The sequence below is a fragment of the Chelonoidis abingdonii genome, chromosome 8 (assembly GCF_003597395.2).
Source record: "Chelonoidis abingdonii isolate Lonesome George chromosome 8, CheloAbing_2.0, whole genome shotgun sequence".
Taxonomy (NCBI): domain Eukaryota; kingdom Metazoa; phylum Chordata; order Testudines; family Testudinidae; genus Chelonoidis; species Chelonoidis abingdonii.
Window position 1 is genome coordinate 81897902 of NC_133776.1, and position 21297 is coordinate 81919198.

The 21297-nt window shown below is 44.3% G+C and overlaps 1 protein-coding gene across 1 annotated transcript in view; it reads right to left on the minus strand.

The window, feature by feature from the left end:
- Nucleotides 1-21297, minus strand: part of AR (androgen receptor) — a 115046-nt gene that overhangs the window by 24151 nt on the left and 69598 nt on the right. Inside the window, exon 3 of the mRNA XM_032764048.2 lies at nucleotides 5268-5384. Coding sequence (XP_032619939.1) covers nucleotides 5268-5384 — 117 coding nt within the window. The remainder of the gene's footprint in view (nucleotides 1-5267; nucleotides 5385-21297) is intronic.

Here is a 21297-nt window from a genome sequence, read left to right on the forward strand (position 1 = left end):
TGTCTGGAAGGAATGGATGGTGGGGGTTGGGCTGATTGCTTGCCTCTGACCTTCCCCTCATTGTGTTATTACCATTTTTTCAAATACACTATTTGCTGGTGTAAAAGTGGAAGGGTCAGGCAGGGCACTTGCTGCTCTACTGAGCGTGTGTGCATGATGGGGAGAGGGGAGTGGTTAGAATAATCTTGGAGATGGGGAAAAAAACTAATCTAAATCATTGCTCCCCAGAGACCAACAAAACTGAGCCTTTTCACTGACAAGTTCCTTGACTATTTCACAGCAGCCTAACAATCCCCATCATATATTATCCAGCTCAGCAATGGAAAACATTGTGAAATTAACGTGTTTATGTAGCTAACAATCATTAATGAAGGCTCCCACACCTCATTTTGTGCTGTGTTTAATGCTGCCAGTCTCTTTCATTTTCATTATATTATACCATAGGTAACCTAACTGACAACTCCCTTGCTCTGGCTGTTAGATGTTCCATTAGCCCAGTGTTCAGAGTATTTTCTGCCCCCTGCTCACATCAAATATACAACAAAGTTCACCACAGATGAGTCATTAATGGTACTTTTAAATAAAAGTATTTTAACATATAAAGTGTATAAATCTGAGAGGAAACTCGGCAGCACTTGGGCATGTTGATACTTGTACATGGAAATGTGGTAGTTGAGTTTGGTAAAGTGCCTGCTTGTAAAAGAGAGTAGATTTGGCCAATTAAGCTACAGAGTCTAGATTTCAAACCTCAGACTTTGAAAGTTTGGGTTCGAGCTGGTTTTGACAAAGCTGCATCGTATGTTTTTCATCTTTTATTCTTCTACGGTAGTTAGTCTGGAGACCTGGCAAAAATGACTTTCAAACATGGACCTTACACTGCACAGACTTCCAGTTAGTCAAAAAGACAGAACCAGATATTCATTTACACTAGGCCTTTTACATCACTCGGGCAGTGTAAAATCACCCAAAGGTGGGAGTGAGTGGTGTAAAGGTGCTTTGGTGTAACTGAAAATCTGGCCCCCACAGTTTTTATTAAATTTCCCTGGATTAACACGAGTTTAAATTAAGGGAAGGAATGTTTCTTGAAATGCAAACATAAGGTTCAGTAAACCTCAGAACTTAAAATAAAACATTCCAGATGTTTCATGAAACTAAATATCACCTGGGTTCCCACCAGGCTCATTTACCCATTTACTAGTTACTAACTGGTACAATGACTCTGTTAACTGGCTACATGATCAACATGAGCTACTCCAAATACTGATGTAGCTTCCCCATATGGTGCCTTCAGGCAGAACCAAAAAATTAAGTGATCAGTGTAACAACACAGCCTTGAAGAGATATATTAACTACCAACTCAGCAATCAGAGCAGACAGGGCCAAACGGTGTTTAACGTTGTGTCAGCTGGTAGTGGGCAACCCTTACTGGAACCAGAAGGATAATCATGACCAGCTAACTGGACGTTAAACACAATGGCCCTTGCCTGCTGACTGCTGAACCGTGTTAACGTCAATCTAATTTTCTAGTGATGACAAGCCCGAAGGCTATTCTCATAACTAGAGCATAAAATAGAAAAGCCCATCCTGCAGGTCACAGTGGAAGATAAGGCATGTTTTGTCTCCAAAAATCTGTTGTCACATGCTCCAGAACTTTCATATGACAGAAAAGGCAGAGGAAACAGGACTTCTCTCTCTCTCTCTTCCTGGTATTTACTGAGCACCAATAATATCTAGCTGCTGAGGCTCTCTCTTCCTCCATGTTCACAGAGATATGTTTATCTCAAGTTGCATATGTTTCAGAGCTTTCAGATACTTTTATCTGGTGCATTCCCAACTGCTCTCAGGGAATATTTGGGCAAAAACCTGAGGTTCAAGGTTCTTGGAATTGCCCAAACAGTTAATGAAAGCACCTTAAAATCCCAGGAAGACAATGCCAGAAAGGCCTTTATTAATACAGACAGTAAAATGGCATTAGGACTCAAATACAATGGGGAGCACAGAGCTGCCAACCAATCAGAAAGCTTCAGCAGCTGATCCAGTGAATGGGCAAGCCTGACTTACCCCTCCCCCCAACTTATAAACCCATTTGTAAGATACTTCTCAAATGGTCAAAATGGCAGATTTGTTGGCCTCATGCCCTAAAACACCACCCAACGGGGTTTAAATTGACCCAGAAATGGCTTGTCTATTGGGATTTGTTCCTTCATTAAACGATAGCTGCTTGCACACTACAAGAGGAGCATGGTGACCTGGAAACAAGCCAACTGCAGCAAAAGAAGCCTTCGTATTTCCTGTGATGACCCCAGTTAGTTACGGGGCCTCAGCTTGAGTTTTAAAAACATCTGCCTAATGTAGTGTCTCCTCTGTGATATTCTAAGGACATTTTTGTTGGCCCTGCTGAGCTGCACATTTCAGTGCACTTAGAAGTTTTTGTGGGGATTTGTAGTACTTGCTTTGCTGCTAACTCACATAGCTGGTATGGCAGGTGACACCTGGATCCAGCATGGCCCCCTCTGAAGTGCTAACAACCCAATGGAACATCAGGAATGACAGGGTGACACACTGGAGCTGGTTCTCACCTGGGAGAGTGGACTATAGCCACTCTGACCCCCTTTTCTTCTGATCTAATGTTTCCACCAGCCCACACAGGGAAAATAAAAAGGTGTTCTCTTCTAGGAAAGAGGTGTGTTCTCAGCTTGAGTTAACTAACATGGAGTAAATTCCTATTAAAGACAAGGCAGTCTGTAGCTTTCACGAGAGTGAGCCAGTCAAGTTAGGATACATTTACACTGAAAAAAAAGAAAGGAAGAAAAAAAAAAGGCCAGTGGTAGCGAGTCTCAGAGCCTGGGTCAATAGACTCAGGCTCATACTATGGATTAAAAATAGCAATAGAGATGTTCCTGCTCAGACTGCGTCTCAGAGCCCTGGCTCCAGCCCAAGCGAGAATGTCTATACTGCTATTTTTAGCCCCATAGAGTGAGACCAGTGTGCCTGAGTCAGTTGACCTGGGCTCTGAGACACACAGCCCTGTAGATATACCCTTAGAGACCATAGGGGAGTCTAGGGCTTACCTTGACCTGCTAACTCTGCTGAAAGCTACAAACTGCCTTGTTTTCACTAGAATTTTACGTTGTGTTAGCTAACTTGAAATAAGACCACACCTTTTTTTCCCCTAGTGAACACAAAAGCTTAAAGGCCCGCAAAGAAAACCGCTGATGTGGACAGAGAGCTCTACAACTCTGTGACTTTTAATTGACTTCAGGCCTTTCCACAAATGTTCAAGTGAAATGTGATGATGCAGCCACAGGGGAAGCCAGGGTTCAAGCTGTTTATTGAAAAACAAACCTTCGCTCTCCCCTTATTGACCAAGTGATGATGTCAAGCACAGATCAGAGAACAAGTAACATGGGAGTTCTCAACTAGCTCTGACTCTGCTTTATTGTGAGACCCTTCATTTCTCTATGCCTGTTTTCCTACCTGTAAAATCAGGATGCTACTACTTCCATGGCCAGGGCACAGGACGTACAGTGTAACAGCGGTGCAGGTATAGCTGTACCCTTGTAATGCGTTAGTGAAGACGCTCCTATGCCGATGGAAAAGCTTCTCTCATTGGCATAGTTAGTCCACTTCCCTGAGAGGCAGTAGCTGCGTTGACAGGAGAAACTCTACCACCAGCATAGTGCTGTCTACACATGATGGGGGGTATGGCTAAGTCTGTACAACTATGTTGCTCAGGGGTGTAGATTTTTCACACCCCTAAGGACTGTAGTTATTCCAATACAGGCCTGTAGTGTAGACCTGTTGGACGTGTTTATAAAGCACTCTGAAGATGAAAAGGACTAAGCTTTATTGCTCTCTATATGGGATTAATCCGTATCCATCATGTTGCAGAAAATAAACACAATCGACAAGCAATACATTTGACACCTCAAATGAAAGCATTAATGACACAATTCCGCAACAGCTGCATTCAGCACACACCAATGTGACTCAGCCCCGTGGGGTTAAGGAAAAGCCAATATTTTAGTGACTCATTCTTTTATTTTCCAGAGAAATACATAACTAATAACAAGGTGCAAGCACCACAATTACGGCTCACACATAACTATCATCTCACCCGGATGGTTATTTTAAAGAAGGAGGAAAGGTCACTAATTAGCTAGAGCTTCTCAGGATTCAAAGGGATTTTAGGAAGGCACATTAGGGAGTCAGCAAAGTAGTTGGAGAATTATACAACTGCAAAGGGGAGAGCTGTGAAATGAGAAAGAATTAAATTGGAGCCTAGAGTCCTTCCATATTTACTGCACCTTTTAAAGGATCAGTCCACTTAAAAGACCAGAGCTATTAAATGATCATAATCCATGCATGTCAAACCACTTCACACCCAAACAATAAAATGCCCATATTATGAATAGCTTTTAAAAGACCAGGAGATAAAAAATGTTTTGGCATAGAAAGGTTAAACGGCAGTAGTGGAAAAGTTCCTCCCAGAGAAGTCTTTGAAAATATTTTCCTGTTATTCAAAGGCAACCACAGCACAACTTCAGCACAGTGCACTAGGGATGGGGAAGGCCCTTTTGGGGAGGACTGAACTTGGTCAATTAGAGAGGACAAATGCAATAGAAAAACAAGAGCAAGGGGTCTGCAATTACAAGCTGCAATACCAATAATCGACTTTGACAATATGTAAGTGTTATGATAACTTCTATAATCCACAAGTGTGGGCTGCAGAAATTTTGGGGAGAACAATGAAAGCTCAGTAATACAAGATATGGCACTCTCCTGTTAAATCTTTGTCAGAGGTGGGGAGAGAGAGAACCATTATTGGTGTGGGTTACAGAGTGTGGTGACTGGCAAAGCACGGATTAAAGAGGCCCTACTGCCTCGCTTTATAAAACAAGTGAGTCCTCTTAACCTGTTACCTGCCATGACATGGGACTACATTGTTATCTTTAAACTTTAGGGCTGCATGCTACTCCCAATTGGCCAGATGGGCCTAGGTGATGTCAATGGCATGTATCCCACACATCAGAGATCCTGCAGGGGTAACTGGAAGAAGAGATCTGTAAGAAGAGTGCATTGTGTACATAATACGCTTATCAGTTAATTACAAGAATTTAGTACAGGGCAATGTACAGTCTCTATGGTCAGAGGTGCCAATAGCTTAATCTAGGGAGATCTAAAAAAGCACCACAGGTGTGCGTTCCATATATAAATCATACAGGTGCATATGAAAGCATCAAAGGGTGCTACCAAGCACACACTACCTCCCAGGGTCATCCCTGCTTCGTAGCACTTTCGCAGGCGACAGGAAGGGCAGTTTTTTCTTCTGAATTTATCAATGGTGCAGTCATTCCGGCTGGCACACAGGTATTTCTGTTTACCTAGAGACATTAAAGAAAAAGCAGATGGACAATAGATCCTGCATTTCCACAGATCAGTCAGAAGGTACTGTACAATCAGGACAAGCTATCATGTTTTTCCATAGCATCGCTGTATGCACCTGACGCTGTTCCCACTGAACTCAATGAGAGTTTTGGAAAATTTACATTCCTAGTTTAGTTTTGTGTGGGTCTTCTAAATATAATCTAGTTTTCAGAGCACTGCGGCTCATTTTGGAGGCTGAAAGCCATTGAATAAGAAGGATGCATATTAAACAGAAAGGATACCATTTTGAGCAAGAAAGGGCTCCTAGCACTGACAGTTTCTGCAGGACATTCCTGATTTGAAATGGTCTTTCCTGTATCTGGGAAGCAGATTGCGTGGGATGTTGTGGCAGCAGCAATACAGTTTGGGGGCCAGCACGATGTAATGTTATGAGATCCAAATGCCATATTGTCTTGATGAAACATCTCTGAAAATGGAAACCCAAGAGGGCAGTGCAAATACCTCCCATTAGCCATCCCGCTAGGGCCTTGGGAACTGTGATCATTCCTCCACATAAAGGAGAGCTGCTGGAAAGGCAAACACCATCTGTATCTCCATCAGGACACAGGACAGATGGAGCAACTTTCTGATAAAATCTAAATCAGATTGGCGTAGACCCCATCTCCTCCCAGTGGAGCAGTGATGCTTTCTGTTAACTTGCTATTGAGAATTCTAAACATGATTCTTCACTTACTATGTTAGCAATCTTTGTTGCTAGATATGGGAATTTTTTACGGGAATTGGCCAGCAGCAAAATATATATGTAAACTGATTTTGCTGTACTAAAATGGCCCCTTTCTTTGGGTGTCCCGCCTGAAGATACATGACATCAGGTATTTGTCTAAAGGCTCACTTTCAATGCTATCTTTTAGACTGTAAGCTCTTTGGATGACAGAGAGTCTGTATTTTGTCTTGTGCAGAATGTCATTAGCAATCAGCAAATTTATTAGAATAAAAAAGAAAGTAACCAAAAGATAACCAAAGAACTGGGATAGAATGAGGCAACAGGCGTGCATCTCCTGTGTTATTTCCTCAGCCTCTGTGAAATACTGTGGTCACAGGAAGGGGAAACGATCTGGCTAGGTCTCCTCCCTCCAGCCTTAGGTTGAGTTAACAGTTATACCACATTCCTGTGGATCCTCAGCACCACCAACACACGAAACATTTGCCACTTCCATTTTTTCCATTAACTCTTTATTGCTATGGGGCCCGGTGCATATGAAGATATATAGCTGACTCAGCCTAGATGTGTTGTGGGCCTGTTGATTTTCAGTGACAGAATTATCAGCATCGCCCACATGGTAGACTTTGCATTTAAACAGCACATTTAAAGCTAGACTGAACACAACACTAGGAAACAGACTGTGGAGAACAAACCTGCGCAAACTGGGGATGACCTAAATGAGATCTAATAGGTCTTTCCATCTCTAATCACTGTGTGCCAAATGCTGCTTGAGAGAGCGCTGCAGAATTTGTCTCTCAAGTCTATTCTTGACTCTTAGTAAAATGGCCTGTCTATAAAGGTATGTGAAACAGGTGATAGGAAACACACTGTAGGACTACAAAGATACTTCTTAGAGACAGGGCCGCCCAGAGGATTCAGGGGGCTGGGGTGTGACATTATTGATATAAACTGGGACCATATAGAATATGGGTTGCAACCAAGGTTCTGTAGTGGCACCAAATTCTATGTAAAGGGGGTCATATAAGGTGTCTAAAATCAGGTTATGGGTTACTGGTTATGATTATGCTGTCTGTATGTCTGTATCATTTCTGTAGTTGAAGTTATGAATATTGGCTGTGTATTGTCTGTATTTCAAACTTGTTCTGTGTTACTGGAAAAAGTCCCAGACAGGCTGGTGTCAGCTCTGCTTAGCCTGCTTGATGGCCCATTAAGGACCCATCAACCTACACATACTGAACCATCGAAAAAAAAAGGAAAAGGGGGGGGGCGGAAAAAAATCAAAACGGCCCCCTGTGACTCACTGGAGTGAGCAGAAAACTGGCCACGTGACTGCAAACTCCATTTTGCTGTAACTTTCACAGTAAGAAAACAAAGAAGGTCCTTACAACTGGAAAAGCTATATAAGGCTGGAAGCCTGATCTCCATTTGTCTTCGTCCTGCTTCTTACCTCCTGGAGGGACTTTGCTACAAGCTGAAGCTCTGCACAAAGGACTGATGCATCCCAGCGGGGGTGTACTCCAGAGCTTGATCTGAACCTGCAGTTCATTCCATCACTGCTACAACAGCCCTGAACTAAGAACTTTGCCATTACTGTAGTAATTGATTCCATTTAACCAATTCTAGCTCTCACTCTCTAACTTTCCTTTTATTGAATAACACCCTTTAGATTTTAGATTCTAAAGGACTGGCACGGCATGATTTGGAGTAAGATCTGATGTGTATATAAACTACCATCCCCTGAGTCCTGAACCCAGATCTGGATTCCACCACGTGAGGGTCAACCCTGTCCCCATTACCGGCCCGGCTTGCTCTATCATGAACTAGTGTAAACCCCATTAGATGAGCGATGTACCCTCACGGCTCCCCTACTATACTTTGACCCCACCCCAGATACACCCGCATTGGGGACATTACAGACTGTATGTACTATTATACGTAACCCCATACACCAATATACCAGCGCACCCATACTCTGTATGTTGCCCCCCGATGACCTAATGACTGACACGCCAAACTCGTGTATCATCTTATTTAAATATTTCTCTAATAACATATTGGACCTGGGTCTGGGGCTTGGTCCTTTGGGAATCGAGAGAACCTTTTTCTTTTACTGGGGTGTTTGTTTTCATAACCTTTCATTCCCAGGACGTGTGGAATGGTGGTGATACTGGGAGACTGGAGTGTCTAAGGAAATGCTTGTGTGACTTGTGGTTAGCCAGAGGGTGACACCAAGTCTTTTTGTCATGGCTGGTTGGGTGCCTTAGAACGGTGGAAAAACCCCAGCCTTGGGCTGTGACTGCCCTGTTTGAGCAATTGGTCCTGATTTGGCACTCTCAGTTGGGTCCCGCCAGAACCACATCGTCACACGGGGACAAAGCAATTTCGGGGGACGCTTCCATAAAAAAAAAGTTGCAATACTATAGAATACTATATTCTCGTGGGGGCCCCTGCAGGGCCCGGGCCAAACTGCCCCACTTGCCACCTCCCTCCCCGGGAAGCCCTGCTTAGAGATAGCAACGAACTACCACAAGCAAGAGAGACTCAGTACAAGCAAACTGCCCCACACTCAAACAGCTTGCTCTCACTCCTCTGGTACTTTGTGGTATCTATACCCCATAGTGTCATGTACCTTTTCATTCCCACAGCTCCAACATTCTGCATTCTCATTGGAGCATTACGATATCCAAATTATATCCCTTAAAGCCAATAAAATTCCTTTGATATAAATGCACGTCTCTATTCTATGGATTATAGAATATGTCCCCAGGCACTGCCTGTCCCTACATATTTATCCTTCTGCTTACAGTGCATTTTATATTAGAAATGATTTATTCCACCCACTTACTTTAACCTGCCCTTCAGAGTATGAGCTATAGCTACTAATCTTGAGACTGAGGGCTGGATTCTGTGGGCAACATGTCAGGAAAGTAACTGCTCAGTGATGCAAAGTTCTCCCACATCCCTATGGGCTGAATATGTTGTTTATGCAGCATAATGCAGTATTTTTAACTGAACCCATCTTCTAACAGGCCTTGCTTAATGTGGGACTTCCTGTGAAGCAGTGAGTTTATGAACACCTGCAGAGAGCTGAGAGGCCATTATTTATTGTCATTTATAGCTAGCATCTTAAAAGCACTATTCTTCGAATTCAGAGGGAAGGAAAGCAGTTGTAAATGGTAATATATTTAACCTGCTTCTACCTTATCAGCCTTGATGTCTTAATCTCAAGACACACCAAGAATTAACTTTCCCTCAGTTGCAATGTATTATCTATTGCTTCACATTTTGCTTTCTTGTCAAGTCTGGATACATTTAGTAGATCAAGATTACCCAACGCACTTCAGACTCTGAGCACCCAAACCCGGATTAGCCTCAACAAAGGAAGAAGCCATACACCCAACGTAATCTTATGTTGTGGAGTCATGGAAAATTGTACCTGTCCAAATTCTACTTATAGTGGTTTTCCCTGAAATCCCACAAACTTCGGCTTTCAGTACTGCTCAAGGAGCCAACCTTTTGATCCATCTAAATAAGTCTAACCTAACAGCTTTATCAAAGGATTCACTTTTGTTCAGGGCCTAGCTATTTTGGGGGGGCTGTGTGGGGCCCTGCCCCATGCCTACATGGGGAGAGCGAAGGCGGGGGGACCTGGTCTCAGGCCTCCGTGGGGGATTGGTGGGTGGGGGCTGGCCACTTCTTGAAGGAAGTGGAGTGACCCAGCCCCATCCTGCTCTGCTCCCCTGGTTCCCAGGCTTTGGGGGGGAGGAGGGAGACCACCCCCCAGCATTCACAGGCGGCGCGGCTGGGAGTCAGGGGAGCAGAGCAGGCTGGGGCCAGGTCACTCTACGTACCGGTGAGGGCAGGCCCGACCGCTTCTGGAGTCCTCAGTGGAGTGGGGGCCGGGCTGGGGTGGGAAGAGGTGGGTCGGGGTGAAGGAGCGCCGGGGGCCCTGGAGAAGAGCCGGAGCAGGGGCTGGTGCAGCACGCAGCTGTACAGGGGACCAGGAAGTTTGGCGTACTTTGCATATGGGTAAGGATGGCCCTGCTTTTATTGCACTGAATGAAAAAAACCAAACAAATGTCAGTATATTGGTATTTCTTCACAAGAAAAGCCCCAAAATGGCCAGGCTACTTTGTTAGTGCATGGGTGTGGGAGTGTCACACAACAGGTTGCGACACCTCTGGTTTCATCAGCAACCTCCAATTCCAAGAGCACCTTGCAGTCAATTACTTGCCTGCTGTGTCCTAGGTGACTGCTGAGCTCACACTAAGGCCTGGTCTACACTACGCGTTTAAACCGAATTTAGCAGCGTTAAACCGATTTAACCCTGCTCCCGTCCACATAACGAGGCCCTTTATATCGATATAAAGGATTCTTTAAACCGATTTCTGTACTCCTTCCCGACGAGAGGAGTAGTACTGAAATCAGGATGCCATGTCGCGCACTTAGAGCTTAGTGTGGCCCAACATCGACACAGTACTTGAGCCTCCGGGCGGTATCCCACAGTGCACCACTCGTGACGCCCTTCGGGAAAGCAATTTTAACTCGGATCACAGGCCGCTAGGTAGACCAGGAAAAGGCCGTGAACTTTGGAAATTGCATTTCACTGTTTGCCCGCGTGGAGCTTGAAACTCACAGAGGTGACATATGCAGTCCCAATCCAAAAGGCTCCGCATGGACTGTATGGGATACTGGATCTGATCGCTGTGATGGGGAGACAAATCTGTTCTAAGAGCTCCGTACAGAAGACGAAATGACAAGCACTTGAAAAAATCTCCAGGCTATGGTAGACAGAGGCCACAGCAGGGACTCAGCACAGTGCTGTGTGACAAGTGTAACGGAAAGCCAAAGAAATCAAATGGATGCTCATGGAGGAAGGAGGGGGGACTGAGGACTCCAGCTATCCCACAGTCCCGCAGTCTCCGAAAAGTATTTGCATTCTTGGCTGAGCTCTCAATGCCTGTAGGGTCAAAAACATTGTCCGGGATGGTTCAGAGTATATCTCGTCAATTACCCCTTCTCTCCCCCGTGAAAGAAAAAGGGAAAAAAATCGTTTCTTGCCATTTTTCAATGTCACCGTATGTCTACTGCATGCTGCTGGTAGACGCGGTGCTGCGGCGCTAACCAGCAGCATCCCTCCCCTTCCTTTCCTGATGACACATGGTACAAAATGGTAGAAACCACATCATCCCGTGAGTGCTCCTGGCTGGCCTCAGTGAGGTCGGCCGGGGGCGCCTGGGTAAAAATGGGAATGATTCCCTGTCATTCCTGGCAGACGGTACAAAATGCTTGCTAACCGTCCTCATCATAGCAGCTGGAGCCTGAGGTCCATCAGCCCTCCCCTTTCGTGTCTAAAGAAAGATTCTGTACTCCCTGGACTATCATAGCAGCGGGAGGCTGCGCTCCTCTCCCCCTCACCCTTTAATGTCCTGCCGGACTATCATAGCAGCTGGGGCTGCCTCCCTCTCATTTTATCTCACTAAGAATCACTGTTGCTTATTCCTGCATTCTTTATTACTTCATCACACAAATGGGGGACATTGCAACAGTAGCCCAGGAGGGTTGGGAGAGGAGGGAAGCAATGGCTGGGGTTGTTGCAGGGGCACCCTCTAGAATGACATGCAGCTCATCATTTCTGCGGGATCTCTGGGCTCTGACAGGAGCAGCTGTGCTATCTGGCTCTCTTGTAGACTTGCCCATATTTGAGGCAGGACTGACTCTATTTTTAGATAAAACATAAAGAAGGGAATGAGCCGGGGAGTCATTCTCATTTTTGTCCATGCGCCCCTGACAGATCTCAGTGAGACCAACCGGAGCACCCATGACAGCAGCAGATGGTACAAAATGATTGATAACCGTCATCGCCAATTCCAATCGCAAACGGTACAAAATGATTGATAACCATCATCGCCAATTTCCAATTGCAAACGGTACAAAATGATCGATAACCGTCATCTCATCGCCAATTACAATGGCAGACGGTGCAATAGGGATGGTAACCATCTCTGCTACCTTGCAAAGGCAAATGAATGCTGCTGTGTGCACTGCAGTACCGCCTCTGTCAGCAGCATCCAGTACACATATGGTGACAGTGACAAAAGGCAAAACGGGCTCCATGGTTGCCATGCTATGGCGTCTGCCAGGGCATCCAGGGAAAAAGGGTGGAAATTGATTGTCTGCCATTGCTTTCACGGAGGGAGGGGTGAGGCTGTACCCAGAACCACCAGCAACAATGTTTTTTGCCCCATCAGGCATTGAGATCTCAACCCAGAAATCCAATGGGTGCAGGAGACTGTGGGAACTATGGAATAGCTGTGGGATAGCTACCCACAGTGCAACGCTCTGGAAATCGACGCTAGCCTCGGTACATGAATGCACACCACCAAATTAATGTGCTTAGTGTGGCCGCGTGCACTCGACTTTATACAATCTGTTTTACAAAACCAGTTTATGTAAAATTGGAATAATTCTGTAGTGTAGACATACCCTAAGAATTCTCAGTCTTCTTCCCACCTCCTGAGCCTCCTCCTAACATTATACAACTGTGCTCTTTGTCTGACATTGTTGACCTCCATCAGCAAAATCACACCAACAGCCTGTAATCAAGGTATCACGTAAGAGTCATGATGAGGCTTTCTGTTATAATAATAATCATCTCTCTCATGATGCCTGGCATGAGGCTACAGCACAGGGCTGAAAACTACCATACAGTTAAGCTCCTTGTAGCTGCCTTTATTAGCACCTGGTTATAACACCCTATGTGCTTGGGTGCCAAGAATGGAAATATAATGAGTCTGGAGTGCATTACTACAGCATGTGAGATATCACTCAATCCTTTTAACACCACAAACTTTCATCAGCTCCCCCTCTAATCCCCCCGCTTCTCTCTCTCTTGCCCATCAATCAGCTTTAAGGACATGTTAAAAAAAACCCCACAGAAGCAGAGACCACGCAAAACCCCACAGAACTCCAATACTAATCCCTTTCTAGCAATTAACTGAGAAGGCTGGATAACACAGCTTCAGTAGAAAATGGGTTAGTTAGCATTATATGTGTGTGAGAGAGATAAGGGCACCAGGCGCTGAGTCCATGCTCTCTCTGCTGGACCTGCTTGTAAGTGTGAATCAAACAAGAATGGAAGCTTTGCTTCCCAAGGCATTGACATGGGGAGTAACAGAACAGCCCCTGTGGACATCTTACTCTCTTCCCTGCCACATTCATTTTCAATTGTACAATTCCTTTCCCATGGTGAAGCGGGGCACAGGACTCCCCTGGAACTCACCAATATTACCATAGGTAGAAAGAAAGGTGGAACTGAGAGTGGCAGGAACCACATGACAGATATTCAGGGCCAACTCAGAACTTCCTACCTGCGTTTGCCAAAGGTGGCTCACAAATTGGGATGCCCTTTGGAGGAGTTGCCTGAGGGCAGCTGGGCAGCTCCATCTAAAGCACTATCTGGCTCCACCTCTTCATAGCTTGGCTCCTGCTCCTTCCTTATCTCATTTCCCTAGTCTCAACTACAGTGTCTTTGTTAAAATAATAGCTCAGAACCTTAGAAAAGCCAAGTGCCGCTCCCAAGAGGGACATTAGCAAAGAAATGCAACAAGATAACTGCTCAAGACATACAAGGACATTCCAGGGTCAAATATATCACTATCAGAACTTTCTGAGGCTAACTAGACACCACCACAGCACTAACCCCTTTCTTTAATCCAAACACATGAATAGCATCCGAGGCAGTTTTTTCTATTACAAGTGCTCTTGCTTTCCTCACATAGCATCGGTGGGGCTCTGCGTGTATGTGTGAGGTAATACCACTGGGGGCGGTAGGAGGGCTCAGGGGACTGGAAGTGGAATACAGAGCTTTCTACCCCCAGGCCACCTGCAGTCTGATGATGTTTCAGTGGTCTACTTGAAATGAAACAGTGATATCAACCCAGTCCCTTAGGGGAATAGGTTCACTTCAAAATATATTATCATCATCAGCTGTCACTAATGGTCACTCTTTGTAGGTGCATGCCGTAGAAAGGCCAAAACATGAAAGGGTCTTGAAGACTGAACAATCTTCTCCACCTAGAACTGGAAGCTCTCTGTCTCTCATCTAGCTATATAATTATATACTACTGTGCATGTTTTAGAGTATGTCTTCCTGCCACTGGGTTTAAGTGGACCCATGGCCTCTGAATCTCAAGTCAATTGTTGATCTAGTGGTCAGGAGCTAGTGCTTTCACTGTGACAGCTGGGTTCAATTCAGGGAAGGCTCTCCCTTTTTTCCTTGGATTGTAAAACTCTCTGTGGCTGTCTTTTTGTTATGTGTGTGTCATAATGGAGCTGTGGTTTCTTTACCACTAAACAAATAATAGGGATAATTGTTCACACACCTGTCTTTTACTTTTTCACTGGGAGAATAAGCTGCCTGTGTCACTTTGGCCTTCTGACCTTTTTTTTAATTTACTGGGGCAGCCTAGACTTCTCACACCTCGGAGTGCCAGGAGCTAAGATTATTGCTTATACTGTGAGCTCAGACAGTGGGAGAGAGACCATGTTTCATGTCATCGTCTCACCCTAGTTAAAAGCAAACCTGGATGAACTGACTACTGTCCAGTCCTCCTTGGCTGGATGGAGGATGGCCATAACTGAGATACTATGTATTTACTTGTGGATCTTATAGAGATGGATGCCAATCTGCGGAATCTCCTGTGTGTGTACTGCTAATATCCTAACAGAACTCATGTTTTCCCACCCCTACAAGTAGTGATGAGAACAGAAGTACAATAATTGATGACAGACATGAATCTCTGGATATTCTAACAAATTTATTTGGGCATAAGCTTTCATGGGCTACAGCCCACTTCATCGGACGCATCCGATGAAGTGGGTCGTAGCCCATGAAAGCTTATGCTCAAATAAATTTGTTAGTCTCTAAGGTGCCACAAGTACTCCTGTTCTTTTTGCGGATACAGACTAACACGGCTGATACTCTGAAATCCGGATATTCTGATCACAGATCTTATATGTGGGGACGGTAGTATAGCCTTGCATGAAAAAGCACAGGAAATAATGAAGAGCGGTTTTAATACGAAAAGGATCTCACAGATTTATGTGCCTTTTTCTGCATTATTTCTAACTCTTTTCAAGGTGATTCATTCCCTTCCCTGTTTCAGAAAAACTGACAAATTTGCAGACAACTAAAAATAACAAAAAATAACAAAAAATAAACTAAATAGCTTAGTTTTTACTTTTCTTTTATCCTATTTTCCATTGTTTATAAAACTTCTCAAGAACTTGAAGGTAGGGTTTCATTCTGGAATGGCTTTGTCTTTTTTCCATTTAGCAAATGACAATTTATCTCCTGTTTCTAAGTCATGGAATTTATGGAACTAATTGTTTACCTTCTTAGTGGTGGAATGGCTTCACCAAGGGTGTTACTAAAGACCTAGCAATAAGGGTTTTCATTTAATAGCTATGTCTCCAGAGGGAGCACTCACCATTTTTTGTTAATCCCACAGTAACAGCCATTTAACATGTCACACGCTCGCACAGGTCCTAGAATAAGGGATTCTAAAAGAAATTTGATATTAAACAGGAGGACACTGCACCAGACAGCATGTATGCTAACATTAAGACATATGGTGCCCATGTGAGTATACACACATCATCTATAGTCTATACTTTACCCCCTTCCTGAGGTTGGATTTCATAGGTAACATAAGTAATAAGACCACAATATTAACTTCCAATTTCTGTGAATAATCTTGTATATCGTCTTGGGCAAGTCACTCCTCTCTGTGTCTCAGTCTCTCCTTCTGTAAAACGCAGAAAATGATTTTTCCCAATTTAGGGGAGTTACTGACATTAAATGAATGTTTGTAAAGTGTTCTGAGATCTTTCGCTTGAAAGCATTAGAGGACGTCAAAGAGTTGTTGCTACGATACATGTGATAAGTAGCTGTTAACTATTGTTTATTGTTTGTATTAAAGTAATGCCTTGAGGTTCCAACCCAGATCAGGTCCCATAGTGCTAAGTGGTGTCTGTGCACATAGTAAGAGACAGTGCCTTCCCTGAAGAACTCTAAACAACCAAAAGAGACAAAACGAGGGGAGGAGGGGAGAGTCGGAAGAAGTATTATTATCACAGTTTTACAGTAGAGAACTGAGGTACAGAGGGATTAAATGACTTGCCCAAAGTTACCCAGAAAGTCTAGGATTTTAACCCAGGGCTCCTGAGTCACAGCTCAGTGACTTCACAAGACCACCTTTCCTCTCTGTCAGAGATTTGAGGGTTTCCGTATCCTCTGCTAAATGCTATTTCATAATTTATTAGAGTAACACTCCTCTGTGGTACTACATATCCCTGCACTTCCGATGCAGAAATGCACTGGAAAGACTATTTTTCCATTTAGCCCCCTGACATAAAAGCCTGCACTGTCTTGTGATTTCAGTCCCTTCTGCAATGATACAATGCCAACAGATAGTGCTCTGAAATGTAGACCTTGGAAAAGAAATTGATCCACACAGTTTGGTATTAGGTATAGGTAAGAAATGATCAGAAGAGGAGGACTCTTATAAGGCACTTACGACTGTTCAGGTAAATTGTGCAATAAGGATGCTAGAAGATTCCAACCCCTCTTTTCCTAACAGACATCCTCTTGTGCAATGCAGAATCTCCCTATGGCCCTCTCTGCTGTCAGCAAGGGGGATGACAACTCAGGGCCTACCCGCTAGGTGATAGAGAGACATCATCCCTTTCTAGTGGGTTTCTTCCGTATCTCTTTAGCATGGCACAGAGAGAATAATAATACAATTGTCACTATCACTGGATTCCTTTTGGCTCATTAGCTGAGATTACAAAGTGAAGGGCAAAGAGGGAGAACAATTCTCCAGTCTAATCTGAGAACAAAGATTAATGTCAATTGGTTAGCCATGCAAGCAGCAGAAATTATTCAACTAAAAGCCTGTCAATCACCATTTTTTGCAGTGCCTGATGCAGCAGCTTCCTCCAGAAGCAAAACAATCTGTGAGTACATCTGGAATAGTGTTTATGACAGTAAAATGCTATAAAACATTAAATCAATTTTGGAAGGAATATAAATCCTCATCCTTCAGGGCATAAACCAATCTCTAATTACCTGGAGGAAACTTTCCCCGGGGATCAGTTATTATATAACTGCCTGCTACTGGGTTTCTCACACTTTCCTCTGAAAGATCCAGAATTGACCACTGTTAGAGACAAGATATTGCATTAGATGAGACAACTGGTCTGATCCAGTTTGGCAATTCCTGTGCTTCTGTGTTCCTAACCTATTACTCCCATTGGAAAGTCATCGGCAAGACACAACAAATTAGCTTTCAGGATCCAGTAATCTGTCACTGGTAGTTGATTATTCTTGCAGAGTGACTTTGGTAACTGCCATGTGTGCATGAGGCACAATTTTAATGCAACTGATGGAAATGAGGGAACATCTTTCAATCAAGACTGTCCCCAGCATGGGGGCACACAACCCCTGAGTTAGCCCTGGCCACTATGGTTCTGCTTGGTTGAGACAAATATTGCAACAGCCTGCTACAGCTAGGAGAGCTTAGCTCAGTGTGAGAGCTTGGAATTGGGAAAACAAAAGGGGAACTATCAGGGGACCCAAGAATGTTCCACCTCAAATGCAAATGGATGGTTAAGCACTATAATAAATTGCCTAGGGAGATTGTGGAATCTCTATCATTGGAGATTTTTAAGAGCAGGTTGACAAACACCTGTCAGGGATGGTCCATATAATACTTAGTCCTGCCATGAGTGATGACCTCTCGAGGTCCCTTCCAGTCCTATGATTCTATGAAATGTTACCCAGTGTCACCGCCTGCCATGCAAATGATAAAGCGGCTCCAGACACTGGAGTTCTAATCGTGCTATGTGCAAGTGAAGAGCAGTGTGTGGGAGGACAAAGAATTATTAGTGGGGTAGAGCAAGCCAAGAAAACCTGCATGACAAGCTATAAACACAAATAACTATGGAATTGTTTAAGTTTAATAGGTTGTTTTTTAAAGAAGCTCAAGTCCAGTGAATGGGAACACTTTAATCATTTTACATTTTTATAGTCAAAAAACATATAACGTTTTAATTTGCTAGGTTTCTTCAAATCAAAATGACTGCTTCAAACTTCAGATGACGTTACGTCTGATCCTACCGTATCTACATGGCAGTCAGTGGGTACCCTGCCTGAGTAAGGACTGCAGCAAAAGGGGGACAGCAATATTGAAAAATACAGACTAATGCAGACAAGCCAGTGTGCAAACTTCTCCTACGCAGCTCAACTGACCCCACCTGTAGCAATCGCTATTTCAGTCCCTGAGCTCCCTGTACAGTTCTGCCACGGCACTTCATTCTTGACCACCAACACCCTCAACACATCTTCACCCACAATTGAGCCACCCTGTCATTTCAACCCTGAGTCTGCTAAAAAAGTCCAACTGTGGAAAACTGAACAAGAGAAACCAACTGGTAGAGTGGGCAGATGAATTTGTTTTGATATTCTGTGAAGGGATCTTTTGCAGGCTCTTCAGTCAACCATCTGATTACCCAGCACAAGGGAGTGAAATTTTAAACCACAAGGACTGGTCCTGACATTTTTTTATTTCAAATTATTATCTATTTTGGCAGCAACCAGCAGTCTAGCCCAAATATTTTTTTTTTCTGGCAAATGGCAGCTCAGGATGTAGAGGAAAGAAAGAATGTGTTCTCTGATGTACCCCAGGAAAGGGAGTCAGGAAACTTTAATCCCTTTTAATATTATGGGTAGTGGTATGTGAGCTGCACAGTGAGATGGCAGCCTTGATAGGTCCCATCGTGACAATGATGTCACGACTCCCGCTCTAGGATGGGAATGAGGAGCTGTGACGTTCCCATCTGTTGTTATCTGGACCGGTGATCTGCTAGGTCAACCCAATCCTTGACTCTGGGAGTCAGCCTTACCCTGCTCTGCTGTGAGAACTCCCACTCCTGGGCTGTTCACGCACAGCCTCTGGCATGTAAGCTGCTCCCAGCTACTTGCAGATGAATGACACTAGCCAATATCTCCGGTCCCAGACATGCTCTAGAAACCTCCACCTTGCAGTGTCTAGTTATGCCTGCTGGTCATAGTCAATTTAACAAAGAAATTGATATGATAATTGGCTTGTTATCCCAAGGGGAGACTCTGACACTCTTCAAACCAAATACACTGTTTCAGGTAGAATAAACAAACAGATTTATTAACTATAAAGAAAGATTTTAAGTGATTATAAATAAGTCAGAGTGGTTACCAAAATAAAATAAAATATAAGCACACAGTCTAAACTCTCAACCCTATTAGGCTGGGCAGCAACTAGATTAAGCAGTTTCTCTCACTCCACTGAATATTGCAGTCCTTATACAGGTTTGTTCTTTAAACCTGGTTAGTCTCCTGTGTTGGAGTCTTGTCTTCTTCTCAGTGTCTTGGTTGCTTGCAGAATAGGTGGGGGCAGGAGAAGGGCCCAGTATGTATCCACTCTGTCTGTTTTATACTCTCATTCTATGTGCTTGGGGAGCACAAGTCCAGGCATGTCTTGAGGGCATTACTGAGTCTCTCTAAGCAAGGTTTATAGAATCATAGAAGATTAGGGTTGGAAAAGACCCTCAGGAGGTCATCTAGTCCAACCCCTGCTCAAAGCAGGACCAACAACAATTAAATCATCCCAGCCAGGACTTTATCAAGCCAGGCCTTAAAAACCTCTAAGGACAGAGATTCCACCACCTCCCTAGGTAACCCATTCCAGTGCTTCACCACCCTCCTAGTGAAATCGTTTTTCCTAATATCCAACCTAGACCTCTCCCACTGCAACTTGAGACCATTGCTCCTTGTTCTGTCATTTGCCACCACTGAGAGCAGCTGAGCTCCATCCTCTTTGGAATCCCCCTTCAGGCAGTTGAAGGCTGCTATCATATCCCTCCTCACTCTTCACTTCTGCAGACTAAACAAGCCCAGTTCCCTCAGCCTCTCCTTGTAAGTCATGTGCCCCAGCCCCTTGAACATTTTCGTTGCCCTCTGATGGACTCTCTCCAATTTGTCCACATCCTTTCTGTAGTGAGAAGCCCAACATTTTCCAGGGGTGGCCTCACCAGTGCCGAACAGAGGGGAATAATCACTTCCCTCGATCTGCTGGCTCCTAGCAATGTAGCCCAATATACCATTAGCCTTCTTGGCAACAAGGGCACACTGCTGACTCATATCCAGCTTCTCATCCACTGTCATCCCCAGGTCCTTTTCTGCGGAACTGCTGCTTAACCAGTTGGTCCCCAGCCTGTAGCAGTGCATGGGATTCTTCTGTCCTAAGCGCAGGACTCTGCACATGTTCTTGCTGAACCTCATCAGATTTCTTTTAGCCCAATCCTCCAATTTGTCTAGATCACTCTGGACCCTATCCCTACCCTTCAGCATATCTACCTCTCCTCCCATCTCAGTGTCATGTGTGAACTTGCTGAGAGTGCAATCTATCCCATCGTCCAGATCATTAATAAAGACATTGAACAAAACTGGCCCCAAGACCCACCCCTGAGGCACTTCCCTTGATACCAGCTGCCAACTAGACATCGAGCTGTTGATCATCCATTGAGCCTGACAATCTAGCCAGCTTTCTATCCACTTTATTGTCCACTCGTCCAATCCATGCTTTTTTAACTTGCTGGCAAGAATACTGTGATAGACCCGTATCAAAAACTTTGCTAAAGTCCAGATATATCATGTCCACTGCTTTCCCCATATTCTCAGAGCCAGTTATCTCATCATAGAAGGCAATCAGGTTGGTCAGGCATGACTTGCTCTTGGTGAATCCATGTTGACTGTTCCTGATCACCTTCCTCTCCTCCAAGTGCTTCAAAATGGTTTCCTGGAGGACCTGCTCCATGATTTTTCCAGGGACTGAGTTGAGGCTGATCGTTCTGTAGTTCCCCAGGTTCTCCTTCCCTTTTTTTAAATATGGGCACTATATTTGCCTTTTTACAATTGTCCGGGACCTTCCCCGATCATCACAAGTTTTCAAAGATAATGGCCATTGGCTCTGCAATCACATCAGTCAATTCCCTCAGCACCCTCGGATGCATTAGATCTGGACCCAGGGACCTGTGAATGTCCAACTTTTCTAAATAGCTCTTAACCTGTTCTTTCACCACTGAGA